At 39.6% G+C, this 22,861-nt stretch overlaps 1 protein-coding gene across 1 annotated transcript in view; it reads right to left on the bottom strand.

The window, feature by feature from the left end:
• Positions 1-656: 656 nt before the first annotated feature.
• Positions 657-22,861, bottom strand: part of TG (thyroglobulin) — a 152,098-nt gene continuing 129,893 nt past the window's right edge. The window contains exons 44-48 of the mRNA XM_026790985.2: positions 21,891-22,072; positions 17,785-17,892; positions 6,798-6,938; positions 5,820-6,010; positions 657-1,096 (exon numbers count right to left, since the gene is read on the bottom strand). Coding sequence (XP_026646786.2) covers positions 984-1,096; positions 5,820-6,010; positions 6,798-6,938; positions 17,785-17,892; positions 21,891-22,072 — 735 coding nt within the window. The 3' untranslated portion in view covers positions 657-983. The remainder of the gene's footprint in view (positions 1,097-5,819; positions 6,011-6,797; positions 6,939-17,784; positions 17,893-21,890; positions 22,073-22,861) is intronic.

Below are 22,861 nucleotides of genomic sequence, written 5' to 3'. Positions count from 1 at the left end.
GATACATGGCAGACAGCAGTAACAGCTCATGTGCTGTCAAAGGTCTCAAGCAGCAAACTAAACCTTATGAGCTGTTTTGCTAAATCATTTCAGCAGTGCACAAGAAATTTGTGTCCTACTGGGTAACCTTGATTTTATTTTTTGTGAGGTCTCATGGACATGTGTGTGATATACTGTCAACTGAAGGCTGTCTGTTGCCAAATGATCCCAGCAATAAATTAACAGCCTAATTCAAAATTCCTTCAGAGCCATTAGAGGTATCCAATGATTTTCCTTATGCTTCCAAAACTATTGTGTATCTCACCTTCTTCTTTAAAAAGATAGATGTCCCAGGGATGGCATGATCTAAGCTTTAACGAACATATTCTTTGCATTATCTCTTCTGTGTACTCTGCCTTATCCAAATAGTCTTCAAATAATTTCACAGGGGATCATGAATATAGCATGTGCATGACTTCATGTGAAAACACAATGCATACATTTGATTCCCTTAATTGCTTTTCCTTCCTATTTTAGACTTCTTTAGTTTTCTCCACATGCCAAACCAGGCTCTCTCTCCTATCAGCAGCTTGGGATGGGATGAGTAATAAAAAGGACAATACAGATATGACATTTAACAAATCTGAGCCTCATCATTGAGGGGCTTCTAAGTATTTTAATATCTGTCCTTTTCTGGCTGGTGGCACCTAGAATATGCTGGCATTTGTGTAGTTGCAAGAAATAAAGACCAAGTGTATTTGTTTTGGTTTTGCAGTTTTTATTAGTACCTAATTTTTTTTTTCGAATTACAGTCACTTTCCAGTTAAAACATTAGCTGTAGTGCTCATTTTGTGCCATATTAATAAATTTTCTTGAAAACTACTTTATAGAAAAGTTGAATGGACTTGTTGAGAAAGTTAGCTAAAATAAGTGTTCATCTGGTGTGAGATGGTTGTGTGGATGCGCAATGGTGTGACAAAGCCACCCCACAGCCCTGTGATTCCCTATCTGCTGTAAGCCACCTCGTCCCCCAGGGGCTGGCTCTCCAGGGAGGGAACTTCACTTGGAGCTTCACCAGAGCTGTTTCCTGCAGAGGGCTCTCCACCACTTGCACTTCCTGAAAGGACAATACAATTAAGATTAAAATAGGTGTCGTATCATTGAGGCAGCAAGCTGCAGCGTACACATTTTGTCAGTCACACCTAAAAACCTTTCATGCAGCTATAAATGTTCAGGAAACTGTTTTTTTTCAGTTGGCAATCCATTGCAAAATGCTTTAGAGTAATGGTAGAACACTTCATGTAATTAAGTATTGTCCTTTAAATAACTGCCATTGGAATACATAATAGTTTTTTCTCCACTTATGAAAGGTTTTATTTTTCTATTATCTCCTGAAAATTCCTTGCCAGGTAGGAAGTGCGGGCAACATTAATTTTTTGTCTGTCTGTAATAAAAAAAGCCCCAAACATTCACCAGCAACAAATCTTTTCTTTGTTATCTTTTACCTCCTATGATTTCAGTTTTCAACCCTATTTCACTGATGCAGTTGCCTCAACACCACCAAGTTATGTCAAGAAAGTGCACTGAGGGTGTTTATTTAATGCCTCATAGCCAAAGTGCTCTCATTGCTGCACAGATGTCCCTCATACTAAAGGAATGTTTTCTATTTGAGATTTCCAAAAATGAAGGTGTGACTAGGAAGGATAAAAGATGAATGCTAACAACAACACTCCTGATTCAGTTTTGATTCAAGTTTGAACTCTGAACACTCTTACTTTGTTTGGACTCTTGTTTGGCCTACATGGCATCCCAGAGCTCATGGAGAAGGCTCCATCTTTGCTACCTATTGAATTTTCTACAAATCAAGTCCAATCTGGCCAACTTAGGCATGGAAAATATGCCTAAAAGTCAACATTTAGGCACATGAGTAGTCAGACAAGATTTCACTGTGAGACACTAATGGCATCTCTTTCTCCCCAGCTGCAAGAGTGTTGGAGAGGCACTTGCTTTAGGAGGACTGGTTCTGTTTAGATACCAGCTAGAGGAGCAAGAGATGCAGGCTGGATCCAACTCCACCTGTTTGGGATGCAGTGAGAGGCCCCTCACAAAGGGACTCACTGTTAGGCACACACAGTCCACCACACTATGTAACAGGAATGTTAGCATCCAGACATCTGTCTGAATATATATAAACATTCTGGAGCTCCTGTTTTGAACTGAATTTCTAACTGAGTTTCAAGTTATTAACACATTCCCTGGAAAAAGCCATCCACAGCTCCTTTTTTCCACAACTGCCACTCTTCTTGTTTCTCAGTTTGATGTTTCCCATGGAAACCATCATAATTCAAAATATAAAGCACATCTTTGAAATGCAACCATGGGAGCTCCAAACCTCTTCAAGCACCATCACTTTCATAATTCCCCTAGCAAACTGCTCCTCAAAATGCCAACTTTACAAACTGGTCTCAAAAAAAACTTCAAGAGATTGTTAGTTCATTGGCAGTGAAACTGATTCCAAGTTCCCTCCATAGTTTGTAAAGGCACTGCCAGCAAACAGTATGATGAATCATTGCATTTATTACATGGATTTTTAAAAACTATCTTAAAACACAACAACATACATTCCAACTGTGTGCCAGGGACAAATGATACATTCTGTCATTAAATATTTTGGTCTGATCACAAAACAAAACACAAACTTGGACAATTTTTTTACTAAATGGAAAGAAAATTACAGGTAACAGTTAAGATAAACAGCTTCTATATCCAGCAGTGAATAACCTAAAAGACATTTCAGATTCCTAATATGAGAGGTTTTATTCCAGAAGCTGAAATTTATGAGTTTAGCTTAAACCACAGCAAGGAATACCTCAGTTTTCTGTTGGACAGAGATATTGAGGTTTGAGCCTTTAGTCATCCCTGATTTGACATTTCCAAGTCAAGACATTTCCCACAGCAGTATACAAAGGATTGAGAAAAATTGAAAAATTTTTAAAATGCCAGTTCCAGCTATATTTTATGATCATTGGTTTATCCAGCTCTTCACCATTTTATTGAAATATATTGGGGGGTTTTTTGCTTATAGATTCCAGATGGGATATGAAGTTGGAAAAATATTGATTTTAAGGAAAAGATGAAATGAAAAAAAAAAGGATTCATTACAGCTGGTTGAGATTGCATCACACTAGATCCTGTACACTTTTGTACTTAGATGTGAAGACTGGAATGTTCTGCTATACAGGCTTCTCGCTGGCACACTTCTAAATTCCATCTACTTGGCATGAGGCCACAAATTGCAACACACAACAACAATCCAAGGACGTTATAATGAACATTTATAATTTTTGAAAGGCAGAGAAGTGTTAGACTGGATCTCAGGGTAGCTGACAGACAAATAGATCCCCCTCAGGAAGGAGTAGAAGGTACAACATCCAAAAATGGTTTGCAGCATTGTTCTCTCAAGTCTGGTGCTCAGCACATGCCAAGGTCCCACAGGAAAGCCTGACAGCACTCCAGGAGCAGAGGCTGGAGCAGTCAGAGAGCAACAGAGATGCAGGGCTTCAGCTCTGAAGGCAGGTACAGCAAACTGGGTGCAAGGACACACATCAACAAGGTAAAAAAATAATGTATAGGGACTCAATTCCCACAGAATCTAATTTTTGGGAGCCATGAAAGTGATGAACTTGTACTGGTAGACTGACAGTGCTTTGGCATGAATTTCAGCACAATATCCTCTCAAAAATAAATTAAGGCTCAACCATCACCATCTGAGTTTTTTGCAGTCTTTCTTACTGAGCTGATGAACATTATGAACCTTTTCTCATTAGGACCTGGGCTCAGATTGTTATCAAGAGACTCACAGGGTGTGTCTCTGTAAGTTACCATCCCAGGCTAAGGGGTCTGTAGCAGAAAAGGGTTTGATGTGATGTCTACTTAAATTGTATGAAAAAGTTTAGTATTCAAGAGAGAGAACAGATTAAAAATTACTATCAAAGCAAAGTGTCAAGCCCACATTTCTGTGAGATGGAATTTATCTTAGATGGAATTTAGAAATCAGCTTTGTAACTGCATTACCATGGTGCTGAGGCCAAGCAAATACTGCCTTGGAGATCCAGCTGGGTGTACTCAGTTCTGCTTGAAGATTAACATGTACTTTTGACATGTACTTTTTAAACATTTTCTTGACAATCCATGCTCCATAAATTTCACACTCTATGTCTTGTTTTCAAATATTTTACTCAACCTTGTGAACTCTTCAAGTATGTTTTTCTCTTGCTCCCTGTATTTTTATGTTTAACATGCAAGTATTTGGCTTTGGCTATGGACAAGAGCAGGATGTTGAGCTAGACAGATCATTGGACTAACCCATACATGAATTTTGTGTTACTACACCAGTTTGGATAGTTTTAAATGTTGTCTATGTCAAAACCAATATGCCCTGGTGGATATTTTCCCACTTTTTGGGAATTTGCATAGGCGCTAGGAACAGTCTCTGTCCGTGGTGCTCAGTGAGCAGTCACTCTACCAGAGCTGTGACTTCAGCCCAGCCTGGCATTACACAGCCACAGTGCTGTGAGTTGAGGTTCAAAAACATCTAGGAGTTATTGCCAGGACTGTTTAAACCTCAGAATAAAGCTGTGAAAATTAGCAATATCTCAATCAGCACAAAGCCATTGGAGAGATCAAAATATCCCCTCTGACCCTAAAAGACATTGAAGGATACCAGGAAACTGATGAAAAGGCTAACAAAATCTTTGCTCTACTTTGGAAGAAAGACCATGAGTAAAGATTGAGGTTGTCTATTGAAGTAGAGAATTGATGCTCTGTGTTTGCATCACAACCACCAGCTTGATGGTTCTGAGATATTTTAGTTTTGAGTCACTCAAACATCAGCCTCAGCCCATCTGAGGTCTCATGTCAGGCACAGATAGCCTGGGTAGCTCAGTGTCTTGGAAAGTATATTTGTTATCAGAAATTCAACAGCCCCCAAAGCAGAGCAAGCCTGAACTGTATTCACTGTGAAGATGAATCCTTAAGACATAAAAAACACATGCAAAACTTGCAGGCCTCCAACAACAATTCAAAACATCTCTGCCTGCCAAAAAGGGATGGTTTTTTTTTTGTTTGCTTGAGGCTATCCATATTTATTTACAAGATACACAGATATGAAGGGGAGTTTATTTACTAGAATAAATTCAGGACAGGCAGCAGATTGAAATCTAAGGAGAATTGGTTTTACAGTCCTAAGCAGTAAGAAAAAATTGAAGGGCTCTCATGGCTGCATTAAAATTTATGGCAAATATAAAAGGACACATGCAAGAGGCATAATCACCGCAGCTATAAAAAAAGTCCAATAAACTAATCTAGTAAGAAGTCAAAGCATGCAGGAACCGTAACAATATATAAAGCCTCAGCTGCAATTTTGCAGTGGATGGAAATGATTTGTGCTCCTCCTAATCCATAGGAATTTGAACATTTTCATGTTAGGTGTTTCCAGTATACAAAAGAGGCCTGCATACACAGCCTTCCAGTTTACCCAGAGTCTATATTATGACTGTAAACAGGGAGCAAGCCCTCTATATGGCTTCACCACATCTTTCACCATCATAAGAATATTTCTCTAGCTAGTTAAAGTCCAGAACAATTAAATTTTATTACACATTATCTGTTATAAAGTAAATTTGTTTAATGTTACATTCTTAACTACGTACTCTGGACATTGCAAGATGTTTAATTTGCAAAAACTGTTTTTCTACAGCGATGTAACAGCACTATAGTCAGATAAAAACATTTAGGAGAGAATTTAGGGTTTATTTAATATCAGAAAACACTTTTCTCACCTGTGGATGCTTTCAGCCTTCTGATATAATCAGACCAAAAGGAACAGTCTGCTTTTTTCAGTCCTTTAAGAGTCAGCAAAGAAGCAGTGAATTCCTTGTAGTTATCACCACCATCACTTGACAGATACATTGGCCAGGCAGGCACCACCCCCAGCATCCTTCTCGAGAAACTGTGTGGGTAGTTTGGATTTCTAAGGGAGTGGGAAATATCATCATTAGAAAAAAATGACATGAACAGTAAAATGATAAGAAGATTGGCTAGGTCAGGGAAATGTGCATCCAGTCCCTCTGACCAGCAGGGTTCAGACTCAGTCCAGACCGGTGAATCATTCATGGTGCCTTGTCTGACTGTACCTTTTTAGCCTGGTTCACCTCCTAAGAACAGGTACACAGAACCTGTATAGACACAGGCTTATGAACACCCTCAACAGCCCTCAATCCCAGCCCAACCCAAGACACTGGAAAAAGCACATTAAGTCAGTGTTCCCACCATTCCCACACTAGGTTTCCAGAGATACTTCTCATTCTCAAGCATGGGCACAGCACAGTGGCACAGAATGATGTTCACAGAGTAATTGGTAAAGGGTGCACTGTGTCTTCTCGTGCTTTCCCTTTTCTTATGGGAAAAAGGGAACTCTTAGCCAAGAAGTTTAAGAATTGGGGTCCTAGAACTACGCTTTGAAGAAAACACCAAGGCCTTTGAAGCCTGCGTGTACTTTAGTAGGATTTGCAGCTGGTCAGTGGAGATAAAATCTCTATTCCTCCTGGCTGAGCCTCCTACTCTAAACCTTTGGTGGCTGCTCTGGTTGGTAACTTGGCCATGACTTTCCAACAGTGTGGACCAAATGCCACTGTAAGCTTACAAACTGTAGAGGACATGGAGAATGATTAAGTGAGGGCAGGGTCTGGACTGATGGCATTCCCTCTACTTCTCACTGTCTCCCCAGTCACAGCAATTCTTAAATGTTTCACACTTACCCAGAGTTTATGAAATTGGAGAGATACTGCATAATTTGCAAGGAAAGGCCCTTTTCTTCATCTGTAAATTGTGCTTCATACTTCGGGTAAAAGGGTAGACCAAATGCATACTGAACATCCAGCAGGAACTCCTGACCTGAGCTAAACCAAATATTTATAGAAAGGTAATTAAAACCATAATTTATTTATTTGTGGAAGAAAGAGAAATAAATTACTTCAGAGAATAAAGCAAAGTTCTAAATAATTAATGACCATTAATTAGAGTGTGGTGAGCTGTGGGACTTCTTCAATCCAAAACATAAATGAAGAGCAAGGAATAACAAGGAGAATTTTCCATTATGTTAGTGAAGGGTCATTAACATTTGTTACAAAAGGAAACTGTGGAAGGTGTTAGAGCACAATTTTTAAATTAAATGGGTGTATAAGGGAGAGTGATAGAGGGAGAAAGTCACTTGGCTGTTCCTTAAATGCCTCTTAAGTTCTGGACAGATTTTCACTAAAATTAAATTCAGAAAGTGGAAGCAAGTGGTGACATGGATTCTGGCAGCCACAACGGAAGGTTAATTATGGCTTATTTCACAGACTTGGAATAAAATTTTGGCCTTTCTTAGCAGCAATTGGAGTTTTTCCATTGACTTCATTGTGGCCAGGATTCTGGATAAGAAAAAATGTAACAGGAGATGTTTATGAAGATTTCTCTTAGACATAGTTTTAATCTAATTTCTCTGCTGGCTGGGTGGTTTTGGTTCATACACTCTGTTCATCCCAAGTCTTATATGGCAGACAAATCAAAACAGCTTGAAATAATCTGATAAGGTTTAAGAAAGAACAACTGCTGTGTAGTTCCACGTAGTACTTATAACTCATTATAAGGAATATTTCAACATTTCAGAGACAAGACTGGCCAGATAAGACTTGCCGGACCCTGCAAAGATTTCAGCATTGTCAAGTCCTGCAGAAAAACAGTGGCCAACTTCTACAAATAAAATTATAACTAAATATGTTCTACACATAGATTTGAACCACAGCTCAAAGCTGTGGACCTGGCCTGGTCCAATTGCCTTTTCCATATCTCCACATTTGGACAATGGTCTTATTGACTTGGTTGAATGCTGCATGAGGCGGACAGCATCAGGGGACCTGAGACAAGGAACAGATGCCTGTGAGGCAAGAATAAACAAATCCCAGATCCACCCAACAAGATTTCATCTGCAATGGCATTTGTCAAAAGGTAGCACAACAGAAACTATTTTATCTCTGGACATGAAATGCAGCAGCACTGGTGTGACCCTGATACTGCCTCCAATGGAACAAGGAGTGCTCCACTACCATTATGGGCAGGTGGTCTAAAAGCAAGATGACTGCTTTACACTTCATGAGTGGTGGCACCAAAGCCTCTATTTTGAAAAGCACACAGCCCTCTAAATGAAATACATCTTGGGTTGTGTTTTCCTTAGTCTTATCATAATATCTCAGTAATACTTTGCATCTGGAAAGTGAATTATTCACAGATTATTCACCAAAAAAATGTAGAACTGAAACAACATTAAAGCATATTTTTCTTCCCCAAATATTTATAGAAGGATTAAGCAAGATCATAGTTTAATAATTTTGCCTTAAAAATAATTTGCTTGGCCCAGTACGTAACAGCAATTTCTCGTGTCAGTATTGCAGCAAAGGTAAGATATACATAAAGAGGCAATTTTCTTGGCAAAGAAGAGTCACTTTTGATTAGATTAAAGGACATGAAATTAGTTGAGGTGCAATGAAGAGACAAATCTACCCACTTAGGGACTGCACAGCAGAGGTGAACTTTGCTGTGAAGCTAAAACAAGTAAGCTGGGACTTGGGGTTTCCCCCTAAATGGGATTTTGTTCTTAGTCCTCATGTTTCTAGAGGTGAAAACTGTTAAGGTCACAGTCCAGACTAATTTCATAAATAGAGAATTTTTTTATTTGAAATTATTTGTATGACTATACTTGGTTTGATACAGAGACATAAAGTGGTACAAAACCCTACAATTTCACAATTTGTTTTCAATATTTCTGGTTGATGAGAAAGAAAACATAAGGATGAGAAAAAAACCTCTGAGGTTAAGAGGGAAAAGAAGCACATACATAAATGCACAGAAGAGCAGGAAAGACAACTGGGAATGTCTAGATGGCATCTGGATGGGAAATATCAGGAGAATATTTCTGTCTCCTTCCTCAAACTCTGATCAGTGATTCATAGAATCGTGATCATTGAATCAGAAAATCATAGAATAACAGGACCATAGAATGATTTGGGTCAGAAGGACCAGAGGGAAGTGAAAAATGCCCAGAAATACCCAAACAAGGATTTTGGAGTCATGTAGGAGCTCTGAACATACTTAAGGTAACACCAGGTAGTGACACTTTTCACTGGAGAAGTGGAATGAGAGAAAGAAATGAGAGACAAATAAATAAGTATTTATAGCTTTGCTGTTGGACACTGCCAGCTCTGAAGGCAGGTTTTTATTTCCTGAGCTGCTCCAAACTGCACTCCCAAGCATATGCTCAACAGCAGCAGCTCTAAATGGGGATATGAAGGTCCCACAACTGTTGGACTTCAGAGGACAATCTGACAAAAGGGAGGACTGCAGAGACAGAGGCAAAAGGAGTTTTTAAAGAAAACAAATAGCAAGTAACTTCCTCTACAGAAGTTCCTTTTCAAGGATCAGATCTATTATTTTAAAGACAGCAGTGAATGTAATTATGTGTAAGGATGAAATCTTGGCTTTGGTGACTTTACAGGACTAGTACTTTGTGCAAAGTTGGCTCTTCAGATCTTCTCTGCATAGCTTTGCTTTTTAAGATGTCAATATTTTTCAGATTCACAGCTCTTTTTATTTGGCAGACCAGTAAATTATGCCATGGGGAAGAGAGAAGCCAGATCCTACAATTCGTTCACACTAAAATGAGCTCTCCATGGGGAATTCTTACCTCACCTCAGAAGTGAAGTGCTGCTGGAGTCCAGTTTACAGAAAAATAGATGGTAAAATAGATGGTAAAATCAGAAACTTTGTGAGATTCATAACCAACAATTTAACAGCAGACCCTGAAATATCATTTGCTGGGAATTTTTATTATCCAGTGCCAAGCCATTTAATTGGGAAGGTATAGGTTCTGAGAAAATTTTCCTTAAACCTAAGATGGATTTTCCATTTAAATTTTCAAGTAGGAAAGACAGAAAGAGATTACTCAGCCATCAGATACTTCACTTCTCTCTCTGCAGAGCTGTGGCTACTTTCACACACAAAGGACAGCTTCAACAGGGAAGATAAAAAGATGAGTAGATCAGAATTTAGAACAAAAATACCCCAGTTATGGTTGATTTGGTTTAAATTCTGGTTCCAAATCAAACAGACAATAGATATAAACCCCCATGTCCAAGAGATGAAATTAAAATTTTTATCACAAGCTTTTGGCACAGAAAAAAATCCCAAGCCAAATCAACAACTAACAAATAATACCAGACAAAAAAAAAAACCCCAAAACAAAATGTCTCACCACCACCACCCCAATTCAGAAATCCTCAAAAACTTTGCCGAATGGAATTGTCATTACTGGCAATTCATAATGAGTCAAAACAGAATATGATCTGGCAGACTACCATGCTATGTTAGGACTAAATGCACAACTCAGAGCTGGGGCAGCAGGGACCTCACAGTGGGATCCATAGTAAATTAGGACATAGATCTCATTTTGAACCTTGTCCTTATTCTAGGTCTGGCTAATTATTTCATACTGGAAACTCATTTTGATGATTAATGGGTTACTGTAGCTTAATATTTCTCCTTTTCCTTTCATTTAAAAATAGTCCTTACTCTCTGTTCCAACTAATATCAATTAATCTCAAAGCATTTTGAGTCATAGCTTCTATTTTTAGTTGCCTTAATGTAGATTTTGGTTCTATTTTAGACCTCCACACAAACACAGAAGCCAATGTAAATTAGCTCAAAATTCTAATGATATCCTATATGATACCAAAACACCAAACTTCCCACTGCTATTCAATCATTTAAATTTTAAAATAACAAGATAGATATAACTAGCTAGAATTGAGCCAGAATTACCAGTGATCATCGAGAAATGCAGAAGAATTATTGTGCTCAGACTCAGTCAGTCACCAAGTAAAGCAGATGTTGGCAATCTGTGAGATTGCTGAGATAATAAAACCATTTGTCCTTTAATGTAAACTTTTGTGAGAACAACTGCTCCTTCTAACAATTCTGTGGAAGATTTTGTGTCAGAGAAGAGATCATGGCTTTCAGTTCCCAGCCTCACAATCAAGGCCCTGTTCTGTATCCCATTTGCAAGGACATGGCTGTCACTGGGAAAGTAAAAGTCCCCAACTCTTCACTGTCACTTGGCTTTGCTGAGAACAGGTTATTTACATGCTGAGTGAGTTGAACAGCACAGGTGAAACCCAGACTCAAAGGTTGCTCATAAATCTCCTGCTGATTTGAGCTGAAATAGGATTTCATAACAACTCTGTCCCAGGAGAAGAGGATATGAGTTACATAAAATGTTCCACTGCCTGTGTGCTCTTCTGCCCCCATTCTGGTTTTTATTTTCAGCAAATGCATTTAAAAATATTTTTGTAAGGATTATTGGAAATATTAAATGTGTTTAAATGTGCAATTAAAATTGCATCCATCTGCATTATTTTCACATTAATACCAGCAGATTTTTCCAGAGTATATTAGCATATCCAGTATCCGGAACAGGGATTGTCTCATCCATGTCTACCAACCCTGCACTTTCCTTGAACTGAAATGTTCAATTGTATGCCAAGCAAAAATGATTTAAAAAATTATGTACAGCCACATATTTTATGAAAGGAAATTGTGTGTGATTGTAGGGAGAAAAAAATAATCAAAGGATAGCTGGATATTTATAGAAATTCAGTGAGCCAATATGAGGCCTGGTGTGACCTCAGCAGTTCTAGGGATGCATTTGGCTCATTGTGTCTCCTCTCATCATGAATTCCTGCCAAACAAATGGGGGAAAAGATGTGAAAAACAGATGGACATTTTGCTTTCTTCTTTTCAGGAAAATCAGGACATATGGAAAAAGCTTAACTCCTAACAGGATTGAACTGCCAAGTTTATCCACCTTTGTACCAAAAAAGCCCTATAGATACATGTGATTTGCAAAAGTATTCTAGAGTCTGCTGTGTCTTTTCCACTTGAATTACTCCCAACACACACAATGTTCCACTTTGCATTATAGCTGTGCCAATTAAAGAAAATAAAACTGAAATAGCAGACAGTAAATTCAAGAGCCTGAAAGCTCACACTAATTGAAAAAAAATATCATAGATCTTAAGGCGGGAAGAAAGAAAGCACTTTCATCAACTTGTCAGAACTGCTAAAGAACATGGATTGTACAAATCTGTCAGGGAATTACTGTATTTAAGATCTAGTAATAGGCATGCTGACATTTGATTGGACTTTTGGGGGACAGAAATTCATGTGTCTGTTCAGTATGGCTACTCTTAAGTGGAATTAATGGATGAATCTCCAGAAAAAGGTGATGTGTACACCTAGAGACCCCAGAGAACTGAGGAGAACATGGTGCTCAACATGCATCCACTTTGTGCTTATCTTGTAGATTACATTTGATAGGGACTGCCACTGCAGCACATAGAGCTCCAAAATTGCTTTGCTTTTTTCTGAGTCTTTCAGCTGAATTTTGGTTCATTTAAAGATGTTTTCTGCTTTTTCTGAGCTGGCTACTTTGCCTTTGCATATTTATTGCTGATTTTCAAGATCTGGAAAATCTACTGAATTACAAAGGTCTCTAAACTACTTCACAGGAGGAAAAAACAAATTGTCCAGACCCCAAGCCTTTTGAAGCAGAGAAACTTTGCAAAGAGTTGAGAATGAGATGATGTGGCTGTATCAGTGGGACAGTGTTTTCATAGCTGCAGCTGGCACAAAGCAATGGATAAGGCCAAAGGAATGAGAGGCACTTCCAAAACAACAGCTTTTAGGGGATGGCTGGGAGTAGAGACTGGGATAGAGAGCACAATGACAAGAGCTTGCTGTTGTTGCAGCAAGTGGACACAGGCAATTGTGGTGCTTGCCCAGCTACGGAGCAGCATGCATTTTGTAATTTATTTGCCTTCTGTTTTTAGGTCATTTATTTGAAGCCCAGAGGAACTCTCCTGTCTGCCTGCACAGCACCCAGTTTAGACTGTGTCCCCAGCCTGTGGGGTGTTGGTATCACATCATCTCACATGGGAGAGCATCAAGTGGACAGCAAGTAGTGGATGGATTAAAGGACAAGAATATGATATCATTGTTGTGAAATGAAAAGAGTAGAAAAATCTCCTTTAATTAAAGAGATATTAAGTATAGCCAGAATTCCTGCTGCATCCATAATAAACAGAAACCAAGAATACTTCACATAGTTGAAAAGGCTTATACACAAACATTTTTTGTTTTATCAGTCAGGAGTTCTCGCCTTCAGTTACAGGAATCTTTAGAAGTGTCACCAAAACCCAGCCAACTATGTGAGCTTTGGCACACAGCAGCCTTTTAACAACTCACACTAACACACACCAGAGTGCATGGCCAGGAGGTAAAGACAGCCCTGACCAAAAAGACTCAAAAAAGGCAGCATCTCATTAAACTTGGGTAAATCTGCCCCATGCAAAATCAAGAAAAGCTTTAATGATGATTATTATAGTCATGTTAATGACTACAAGATAAAGCCTCATTAAGTCTCAGTTTGATGCTTTTCCATCCTGCTGCTGATGATGATCAGCCCCTTTCAGTGGGCAGAGCTCTGAATTTTAACCACCATCTTTAAGACAGAACATTTAGCACCACAATGTGACTTGGAAACTGTGCTAACATGGCAAGAGGTGCTTCTTCAATATAACACACAAAAATCAGCCAGAAACCTCTGGAAGGGTTAACAAGGCAAATCTTTGTACAGTTAATAATGTTATCCTTGTCAAAACATACTTCTCCTATCACACATTTCTTTACCATACCTAAAGCTATCCTCCAGTTCTCCCCTCTAATCCCAGGCAGTGCTGAGCAGTCACATTCCTCCTACATTGTTTAGAATAAATGTTTACTCCAAGGCCTAAGTGTTCTCAAAGAGAGAGTGAGAAAATGGCAGCTGGGTCATGTATATATTTTTACCACAGATTATTAATGTGGGAGTTGGCTCCTCATTCAAATGGGAACTGAAGACTAAAGCAGACATGGTGTCATGCCAAGCTCAGGAGAATGCTACCACGTGGAAGGAGATATTATTTTGCCCTCTGCAAGATCCATTCATTTATGCAAAAACTGTCAGTTCATGGTTTTATGTGATTTTCCACATATGTCACAGACATCAACGTAGAGCAGGCTTTTTTAACCCTACCCTTGTATCTACACAAGCTTGAATGTATATGTGTATGTGTATACATTTTAGAAACATCGAGCTAAGAGACAAACTTTGGCTAATTTACTTTTACTGGCAGAAATTCCTCCCTGTTTAATAATTTTTTGTCCACTTTGCATCATTGTGGTTCAATCTGTCTTTGCTGGCTGACTTCTTTCTCCCTCTTGTTTATTTTGCTGTTAGTTATTAAGTGAAACAAAAGGAAATACCAGTACTTTTTTCATCCCTGCATTTTAACTCTCTTTTCTGTTACATTTTGGGAGACCCATAAAGTAGGAGAGATGTGACAAAGCAAAAATTTAAGAATGTGTTGCTATAGGGTGCCTTATCTAATTAGTGAATGGCTATTTTCCCAGACAGAATATTTTGTCCAAGAGTAAATAGTCTTCCAGTGTTGTAATTATCTAAACATTATTTTAATGTAGTCTTTCCAATACCACTGTGAGGTAACCATTAGCAATTATTATAGATTATATATAATTATATTATCATCACATTTATGATAAAGATTGCAAACACAAAGAGACAAGGTCCATCTCCCATGTAAACTGACTTCTTAGGAACATTTTAGACACCAAAGTAAAAAACTCTCATTATTTAATCTTTCTTGTTACCCTATGGACATAACACTATAAAAATTCCCATTTTTAGAAGTGAAGGGTTATATCTCAGCAAACTGATTGAGAAATCATTATCCTGTCAAAAGCCTATGAGTGATAGGAATGTCTAATGAGGTTTTCCTCCAGCTACAAAGAATGAGGAGATCTTATTTAATGTGTGAACTCACAGAATGCCCTGTACACAACTACCATGTGAAAAAATAATACTTTGGCTATTGCATTCATTAACACAAAGAAATGGCTGTAACAGGATTCTGCTATTCAGGCCTTTAACAGAATGTTTGCAGGGTTCAATTCTCACTTCTGCTGAGCAAGTCACACCCACAAGTCCTGCCTTCCAGCCTAGAGTGTAGCTTATCTGGGAGAGTGCATGCCTCTGTTTTCCTCCCTAGGAGTCACAGTTTTCAAATAAGAACTTGAGAACTTTCAGGACTCTGTTCTAATGGTTACAGAAGTCTTGTAGAAGTTGGGGACATGATTGCCAGATCTTTCCCCAAGATTAGTTTATATATTCTACTCGAAAGCTGTTTCATGGATATCACTGGTTTTAGTCTGGTAAGATAAATTGCTGATAATATTCCCAAGAACTGTTTTTTTTTGTTCCAGATTCTTGATGGTTTTCCATTTTTAGGAGTCACTCTCCCATTTGAAGCTCCTTCCCTCAACAGCATCAAAGCACTGTCATGAGTGGGGCTGCAATGCACCTCCATTGCATGGAGGGGGAATGCTCCAGAGATGGTGACGTGGCAAAAGTGGGATGAAGAATAAAGGAAAATTAGTTTAGGAATGAATGAATGAATGAATGAATGAATGAATGAATGAATGAATGACAATATTTAAACAAAATACTTGCAGTGTATTCAGCAGAGGACCTCATGTGGGGTCCCTGGGGAAAATGAGGGTATCACTTCATAAATAGACACGTTGCAGTAACAAATGAGATCCTCTCATACATAGGCAAGCTGAATTCTGAAACTTCTGTTAAAGTGCTTGCTTTTCAAGCCTTTTTTTTTCAGCATTTATTTTAATGGCACTCAAGGATAAATAAAGATGAAAGGAGTAAGGATGCCATGCAGCATATCAAATTGGGCCATTTCTCCATGCAAGTGGCTTAACTTAAGGCAATTGAGCCTCTGCCTCACGTTCCTGCAAGGTTCAGACAGCATTCTGGCTTTGTTTGTTCTTTTAAAGAGGGTTATGTAAAACCAAACCAATAACTTTTTGCACTAAAGTTAAAGTAATTAGCCTAGAACACCACTGTCCACATAAATATAATTACAAAGTGTAACTGCATGCTATGTAAACTATTGCTGCACAGAAGAGTGTGAGGAGAGCTAAATAACATCAGCACAAGAGAAATCTTAAATAGGGCTGGATAGAAGAGAAAATTCTTATCAATTCAAAATCACTGCCTCAAAGCCAGTGAGTCTAACCTGTATAAGTACTATTTAATCTACTTACAAATAAGATCTAATCGTAGATGGCTGGGTCACTATCATTCTCCAAAGCAAGAAAAAACTTGCTGGCTCATTTGAGAACACATCTTTTCTTTTTGTGTGGCTGGATTTTTGGCATACCATAGCTCAGCCCTGTTTGGAGCCTTGTAAAAATCACTTATCTGGGCCTATCAGTAGCCAAATGGAACACTGTGAACATTCCCGCTGGAGCTGCCAGAGAAATAACGGCTCCCTGAGGATTAACTTCTCAGTTAAAAAGAAAGCAAGCCTGTGTTACCACAGCATAATGGCCTTCATCTGTAACCTAGATCTGGGCTGGCTTCTTTCAATTGCTTTTTCATTATGCTATCAGGAAGGGAAAAAACCCAGGCGGTTTGCAGGGAACTTCACAGGATCAAATGGTGCCAGTAGGAATCCACCATCCCTCCCCTGAGCCCTTTTGGAGGAAGCCTGAGAACAAGGAAAAGGTCTCAAAAAGCCTTCCTGGAGAGAGGTGAGGGGCAGACCAGGGGGCTGGGAACAAGCAAGGCCTCCTCATAAGGAAATAGTATGAGGATAAGCATCCCTGTGTGCTTTCCTGCCCTGGTGGGGGGATTCAGGGAACAGAAGGGGTGACTGTCGCTGCGGTTTCTGGTCACCAAGCCTGAGAGAGCAGGAGCCACTCTGGCGTGTCACAGGGCAGCCCAAAGTGCTGACCACTGCCTGTAAACATCAGCACCTCTTCCTGACTTCTGTGAAAGGCTGGGTCTAAAATAAAGCCAGGGAAGGTCACCTGAAAGGCCTCTGCCTACCAGATTGTTCTGTGCCCAACAAGACATTGCATCTCCCACAGCCACTTAGGCCTTTCTGCCTAAAATATAATACAGCTTGTCCTGCTGACAATCTTTTAAGGAAGCTTCTAAAATGAAGGATGACACAGAGTCTGAGTCCACCAATGCTTGTGTGCAAAAATATTTTTCTTCCCATGAGAAAGTCTGTCTGCAGAACAGCAGTCACAGTTCTGGCATAGGAAGGAATAAATCCCTGAGCTCATCCACACTGAAGGCCAGTCAGTACAACTGGAGTACAACTGCACTGACCTCAAAAAAGGGCAGTGTTGAATTAATGTTGAGTAATTAGAAAATGACACCCTATTTATCTTGAGAGCCGTGGACTCCTGACGACTTGGACCAAATTCTGATTCTTTGTGGGAGGTTTATCAGATGCAGAATAGGAATCTGAAAGGCCAGCTTTGGAACTGGTCAGGGTAGGTAAGCTGGAAAGGGGAAACTCAATTTAGACGTCTAATGGGAAGTGCCTCAGTTCAGAAAAAACATTTCTGTAAAGGTAAAGAATTTATTAGAGACCAATCCCTCCTTTGCTCATCTGAACTGTTTATTTGACATACCTACATCTATTAATTCATTCCACAGCAAGCCCAAGCAGTCAGCCCTGGTTTTACAGATTCTAAATCCAAGAAACAAAATAAAATCCATTTCCTTACCTGCTCTGTGTGGAGCTCTCAGGTACATGGTACATGAAGACATTTCCTTGAGAGGCAGCAGCCCAGTAGCTCGCCATGTTTATGATGGGACATGTGATAAACTGGTCGCTGATAAAAAAGGAGGAGCAGAGGACAGACACAGTTGTGTAAAGGAAAAAAGGGAAGAACCCTCACAAGCAACAAGTCTCTATCTGTTTTGATAGTTTACTTCAGTTTTCCAAACCAGCTCATATCTCTCTTTTAAAATCGACTGAAGGAAACCACATTCACCTTCTACAAAACTAGAACTACTTAGAATTCTCTAGAAGTGCTGTTGTATGGAGTGCTGAACAATGATAGTAAACTAACCAGATCTGACACATAAAAAATATCCTGGCAAAAAAAACCCCCAATCTCACTTTAGTGTAGTTTATAAGGGATCATGCTTATAGTAGTTTAAAGTTCTTTCTGGCACCTCTAGGTTGTGATGGCATCTAATAAGGAGTCTTATGTATTTCCTGGTTTAAGGACCAGTAATATAATTTCTGAATTTGTATCTGTGTGATTTCTTGGATAGAGTTTCCAGAACAGGAAGAGGTAAGAGACCACTTTTGAAGATAACCTGCAGGGCTCATCAATATGGAATTCCTGGTGCAATATGTGCGGGAGGGAAAGATTAACCAATTAAAAGTCAAATGGTCAATTTAACACCAGGTCTAAAAAGTACAAGTGAAGCAAATGTGTCCAAACCTTCCTATCTTTCTTTGCCTCAAGAAGGGGGCTGGCAGGTGGGGTGAGCAGTAGCTGGAAGAAACATGAGTGGTTCAAGAGGGGCAGGAATAAAAGAGGAGACCTGACTGCAATAAATCTCCCTGTGATTCCTCAAGGCAATATTATATAGACATGCACCCTCACTCCCTGTTCTTCCTGTGCCTGAGGACTCAGCACGTGCTTTGGGTGTTTATATACCTTTAGCTCACTTTAGGTGAGTGCACACAAACATTTCTGCTGAGGAACTGGGAGGTTTCAATTCTCAGTTTAGTGAATCTGAAACAGCAGCTTCTCCTTCAGATTTGGTAGGTTAAAAAAAAAACAAAATAAAAAACCACTGGTGCAAGAACGAATGGCATCAGAAAAGCATGAAAACATGTTGCTATTTTTAACTGGTATGGTTATGAAAGGCACAGTTTGGGTAGCTATCTTGGTTCAGCAGAGTTTATTTTAAGCTCATCTGTGAGACCACAAGCTTTGGGCTCACTGACCACAGGGCTCTTTGACAGTTATGGTTGACAACACCCAAATGAAACAAAAATTACCGCTCTTCACATGCCTACCAGCATGGGGCTTTAGAAGAGCAGATGGTTTTTGAAACCCAGGGAGTCTGGGAAGAGTAACAGCTCTCAAGAAATGCTTTGAGTTACATTTCACCATTTAAAATGGATTCTCAGTTGGTTCTGTAGGCGGAAAAAAAGTCAGCTATTCTGAGGAAGTAGAAAAAACCCTAAATGCATAGTAAACACAAAAATGAAATGCCTGTCTCTTACAAGCATGGAATACCAGAGTTTTAAAAAGGAAAAAAAAGGAAAAAAAATGAAAATTAAACTAATTTTACACTTGGGAAAAAATACCAGAAAATTGCAGCTAAAACAAATTTAAAAGTAGAATTATTTTAAAACCACAAAATCTGCACAAGGTATATAGTTTATAACAACCACTTTTGTTGCTTTATCACACTTTGTAATCCTGTTAAAACTTTAGCAGTTAATTCCTTACATAAAACTCTTCTTGGCTTACACATCTATGCTGGTAGTAAGTTTTTTGTTATAAAGAAATAAAACCAAGTAGAAAAAAACCTGAAACCAAACCAAACAACCAAACATCAAAAAACCCAAAAAACCTGTTTTCTCCACCACATATGTGATGCTGATATAGCATCTCCTATATCACCTATATGCTGATATAGGTGACTCTCATTCTGTACCTAATGTTTCACCTCACTTTCCGCTGTAGCTGGAGTAATTTCCAAAGTGTTTGAAGTAAAGTATTATCAGATGCCCTTGTCTCACTATTCATCCTTTTGCTTGGCCAGGAATAAACAATTAACTTCTTTTCTTAGCCAAGGTATTTGCCTCATATCATAAAGGAGCAGGTAATCCCTATACCCAGGAGGCTGCTGAGCCTGTGGAGCTGCTGGTGTATCCCGTTTCCCTGCTGGAAATGTGTGGTGTATCCCATTCCTGCTGGAAATGTGAGGTGTATCCCACTCCTGCTGGAAATGTGAAGGGTATCCCACTCCTACTGGAAATGTGTGGTGTATCCCATCCCTGCTGGAAATGTGTGGTGTATCCCATTCCTGCTGGAAATGGGTAGTGTATCCCATTCCTGATGGAAATGTGAGGTGTATCCCATCCCTGCCGGAAATATGTGGTGTGCCAGCCCTTGCAGCTTTGCAAAAGTCAATGTTTGCACCACACTGAGCCCTGGGCTGAATGCCAGTGATCAAATGTGACAGCCCTGCGTTATAACAGCTCCTTATAGAGTGTTCTCTGGATGGGAAGAATGGTTAAAATGTAAATTGTAGAGTGGTTTATTATGAATTAAAACATCATTGATCTAAAGAATATTCCCCCAGGGGTAACAGTGGTGATGGAAGGAGACTGAAGACAAGTCCTGGCTTTGATGCCCATGAACCACAGTGCATGTAATGCAGGCAATGGCCCCAGTGTCATGGTGATGGGAGGCCCATCCCTGGGAAAGGCTACAAAGGAGGACAAATGTGGCAAGATGTGTGAGTTGATAAATGGCACAAAGCTCAGCCCACAACCCTCTGGCTTGTTTCCTCCATGACCTCAGTGCACCAGCACACCTGGACCACCCAGAAAGGACTGTCTTCTTTTTGAATCAGATGTTTCCCAGAGAATCTTGGCTCCTGCTCCTCTCTTGCTCCCTAAGGCTCTCCCAGAGCAACATTCTGCAGCTCTGATGGAGGAATAAAAGGAAAATCCTGTCTCTGAGATGTTGTGGGTAGGCTCACAGTGGGACAGAAAACACTGAGAGTGCAGACACCAGGAGCCTATAGCTGTGATGTCTCAGTTCAGAACACAGGTGGAACATCTTAGACAGGCCCATTAGGATTCAAGTCACCAGTTTATAAGCTACATCACATTTGAAAAGTGAAGAGTTTTCACAATGAATCTGCTCATAAAGCAGAGACAAGAATAGGGAAATAATTTTTTGAATCATTTCTGGAAAATCTGTTCCACTTACACTTCCAGTCCCCGAATTTGCTCAGAGGCAGAAAACAGGAAGTTTTCAACTTCCACCTCCCAAAGGTTCACACAATGTTTCAATGCAAAGGATGGCAGTGCATTTACTGCAGGCAAGTTGCTCATTCCTCTGCTGACATGCATGAGGTGATGGAGCCTGTGCAGAGCAGGGCAATGGGGTGGGGAAGGGGCTGGAGCACAAGTCTGATGAGAAGCAGCTGAAGGAGCTGGGGGTGTTCAGCCTGGAGAAAAAAAAAGGCTCAAGGGGAAGAATTTTACTGTTCTTTTCAACTACCTGAAATGAGGTTGTAGTGAGGTGATGATTACTTTCTTCTCCAAAGGAACAAGCAAGAGGAAATGGCTTCAAGTTATGCCTGACACTGTGAATAAATGTATTTTGCAGGTTTCATAATTTAAAAAAATATTATTGTAATTGCTGAAGCCAAAGTTTTACCATCAGGAAAAAGTATCTGATTGTATAATTAGGAGACTGGGAATAAAAGGCAGACCATTAATTCTATTGTCACAGGGATGAGACAACTCAAGAAACTGTTGATGCACAGTGTCCAAGCAACCCAGACATCTATGACATGAAAATGCAAAAAGAAGTATTAGTACTCTGAACTCAATATCCAGTTCTAGAATGACATGTCAAACTTTTCACAAAGCATAAAAATCAGTTCAATGTCTGTTTACCAATGACGTTGGAAACGTCAGAGAAAATGAAATCACATTCCCCATTTTCTGTTCATTTACATAAGAATTTCTCAAGTTTTTCAGAATATAAATGCACACTTTAGATAAGCAAAACAAGTCTTGCTCAACTCCAATCACACAGTTGTTCTAGGATGACTTTCTTACCGGGTGGCGTTTTCCAATGCCCTGGAAAAGGAAGAATAATCATCAGTTGAGTGTTCCAGGGAGTAATACCATGTAGCTGCATCTTCAATGAACGAGTTGGACTCTTCTCCTCCTAGAGAATTTTGCAGAGCCTGATAAAAGGCTGTTTTGCTGTTGGCTCTTCCTTGACTTTCTTCAAATTTCTGAGAAAAAAGTGCATACATGGAATTCAGAAACAAAACCAAAAGATAAAATTTTTAGGAACAATTTAGGCTCAGATCTCCCTCTGCTGGAACAAGTCCTCTCTGCTGTGATCTCTGATTCCTAGGGGATTGAGTAGAGGACAGTCCTACTTTTGCTTTGTCACCAATGAGAAATATTGGCTTCCTCTGGACACACAATAGTACAGCAACCCTGATCTAGTAGGTCCAAATCATAGGTACCAGGTTGTGGCAATAGTACAGAAATAGTACAGAAATCCTGCTGGCTCTGACAGAAGGAGTTCCCAGGGACAATCCTCCACTGCCGGTCTGTCCAGTGCTGCCTTTCTGATGATCTCCATGAAGGAAAACTAGAGGGGAAAGGGGGAATTACTGTTCTTTTCCTTTGAAAATTACAGAAAGCAAACTTGTGTAGGCCATTTCATGGCTATGTCCCTCTGCCTCTTCTGGGAACACCTACAAAGGAACATGGCTGCTCCAAGTTCCATATTTAGGTCCCTTCTGGAATAATATCTGCCTTAGACCTGGAAGAGAAATTCCATTCCTTCAACTCCCAATTCAGGGAACAGCCATGATCTTCAAACTTCATAACCCTTAGGGCCTTTCAGAGAAACCAACAGGGAAATGCCCTTTTTCCAGAGACTTTTCCTAACATAAAGGCAAGTTCCCCAGAGCAAAGGGCCTGTGTCACAAGGACCACCTTCTGTGACAAACTTCTGTACCCAAACATATTTTTACCAAAGCTAAAGACTGCTGGAATTTTTCAACACA

Source organism: Zonotrichia albicollis, chromosome 1, assembly GCF_047830755.1.
Source record: "Zonotrichia albicollis isolate bZonAlb1 chromosome 1, bZonAlb1.hap1, whole genome shotgun sequence".
Classification (NCBI taxonomy): Eukaryota; Metazoa; Chordata; class Aves; order Passeriformes; family Passerellidae; genus Zonotrichia; species Zonotrichia albicollis.
The sequence above is the reverse complement of the archived record's forward strand: the minus strand, read 5'-3'. Positions and strand labels throughout refer to the sequence as shown.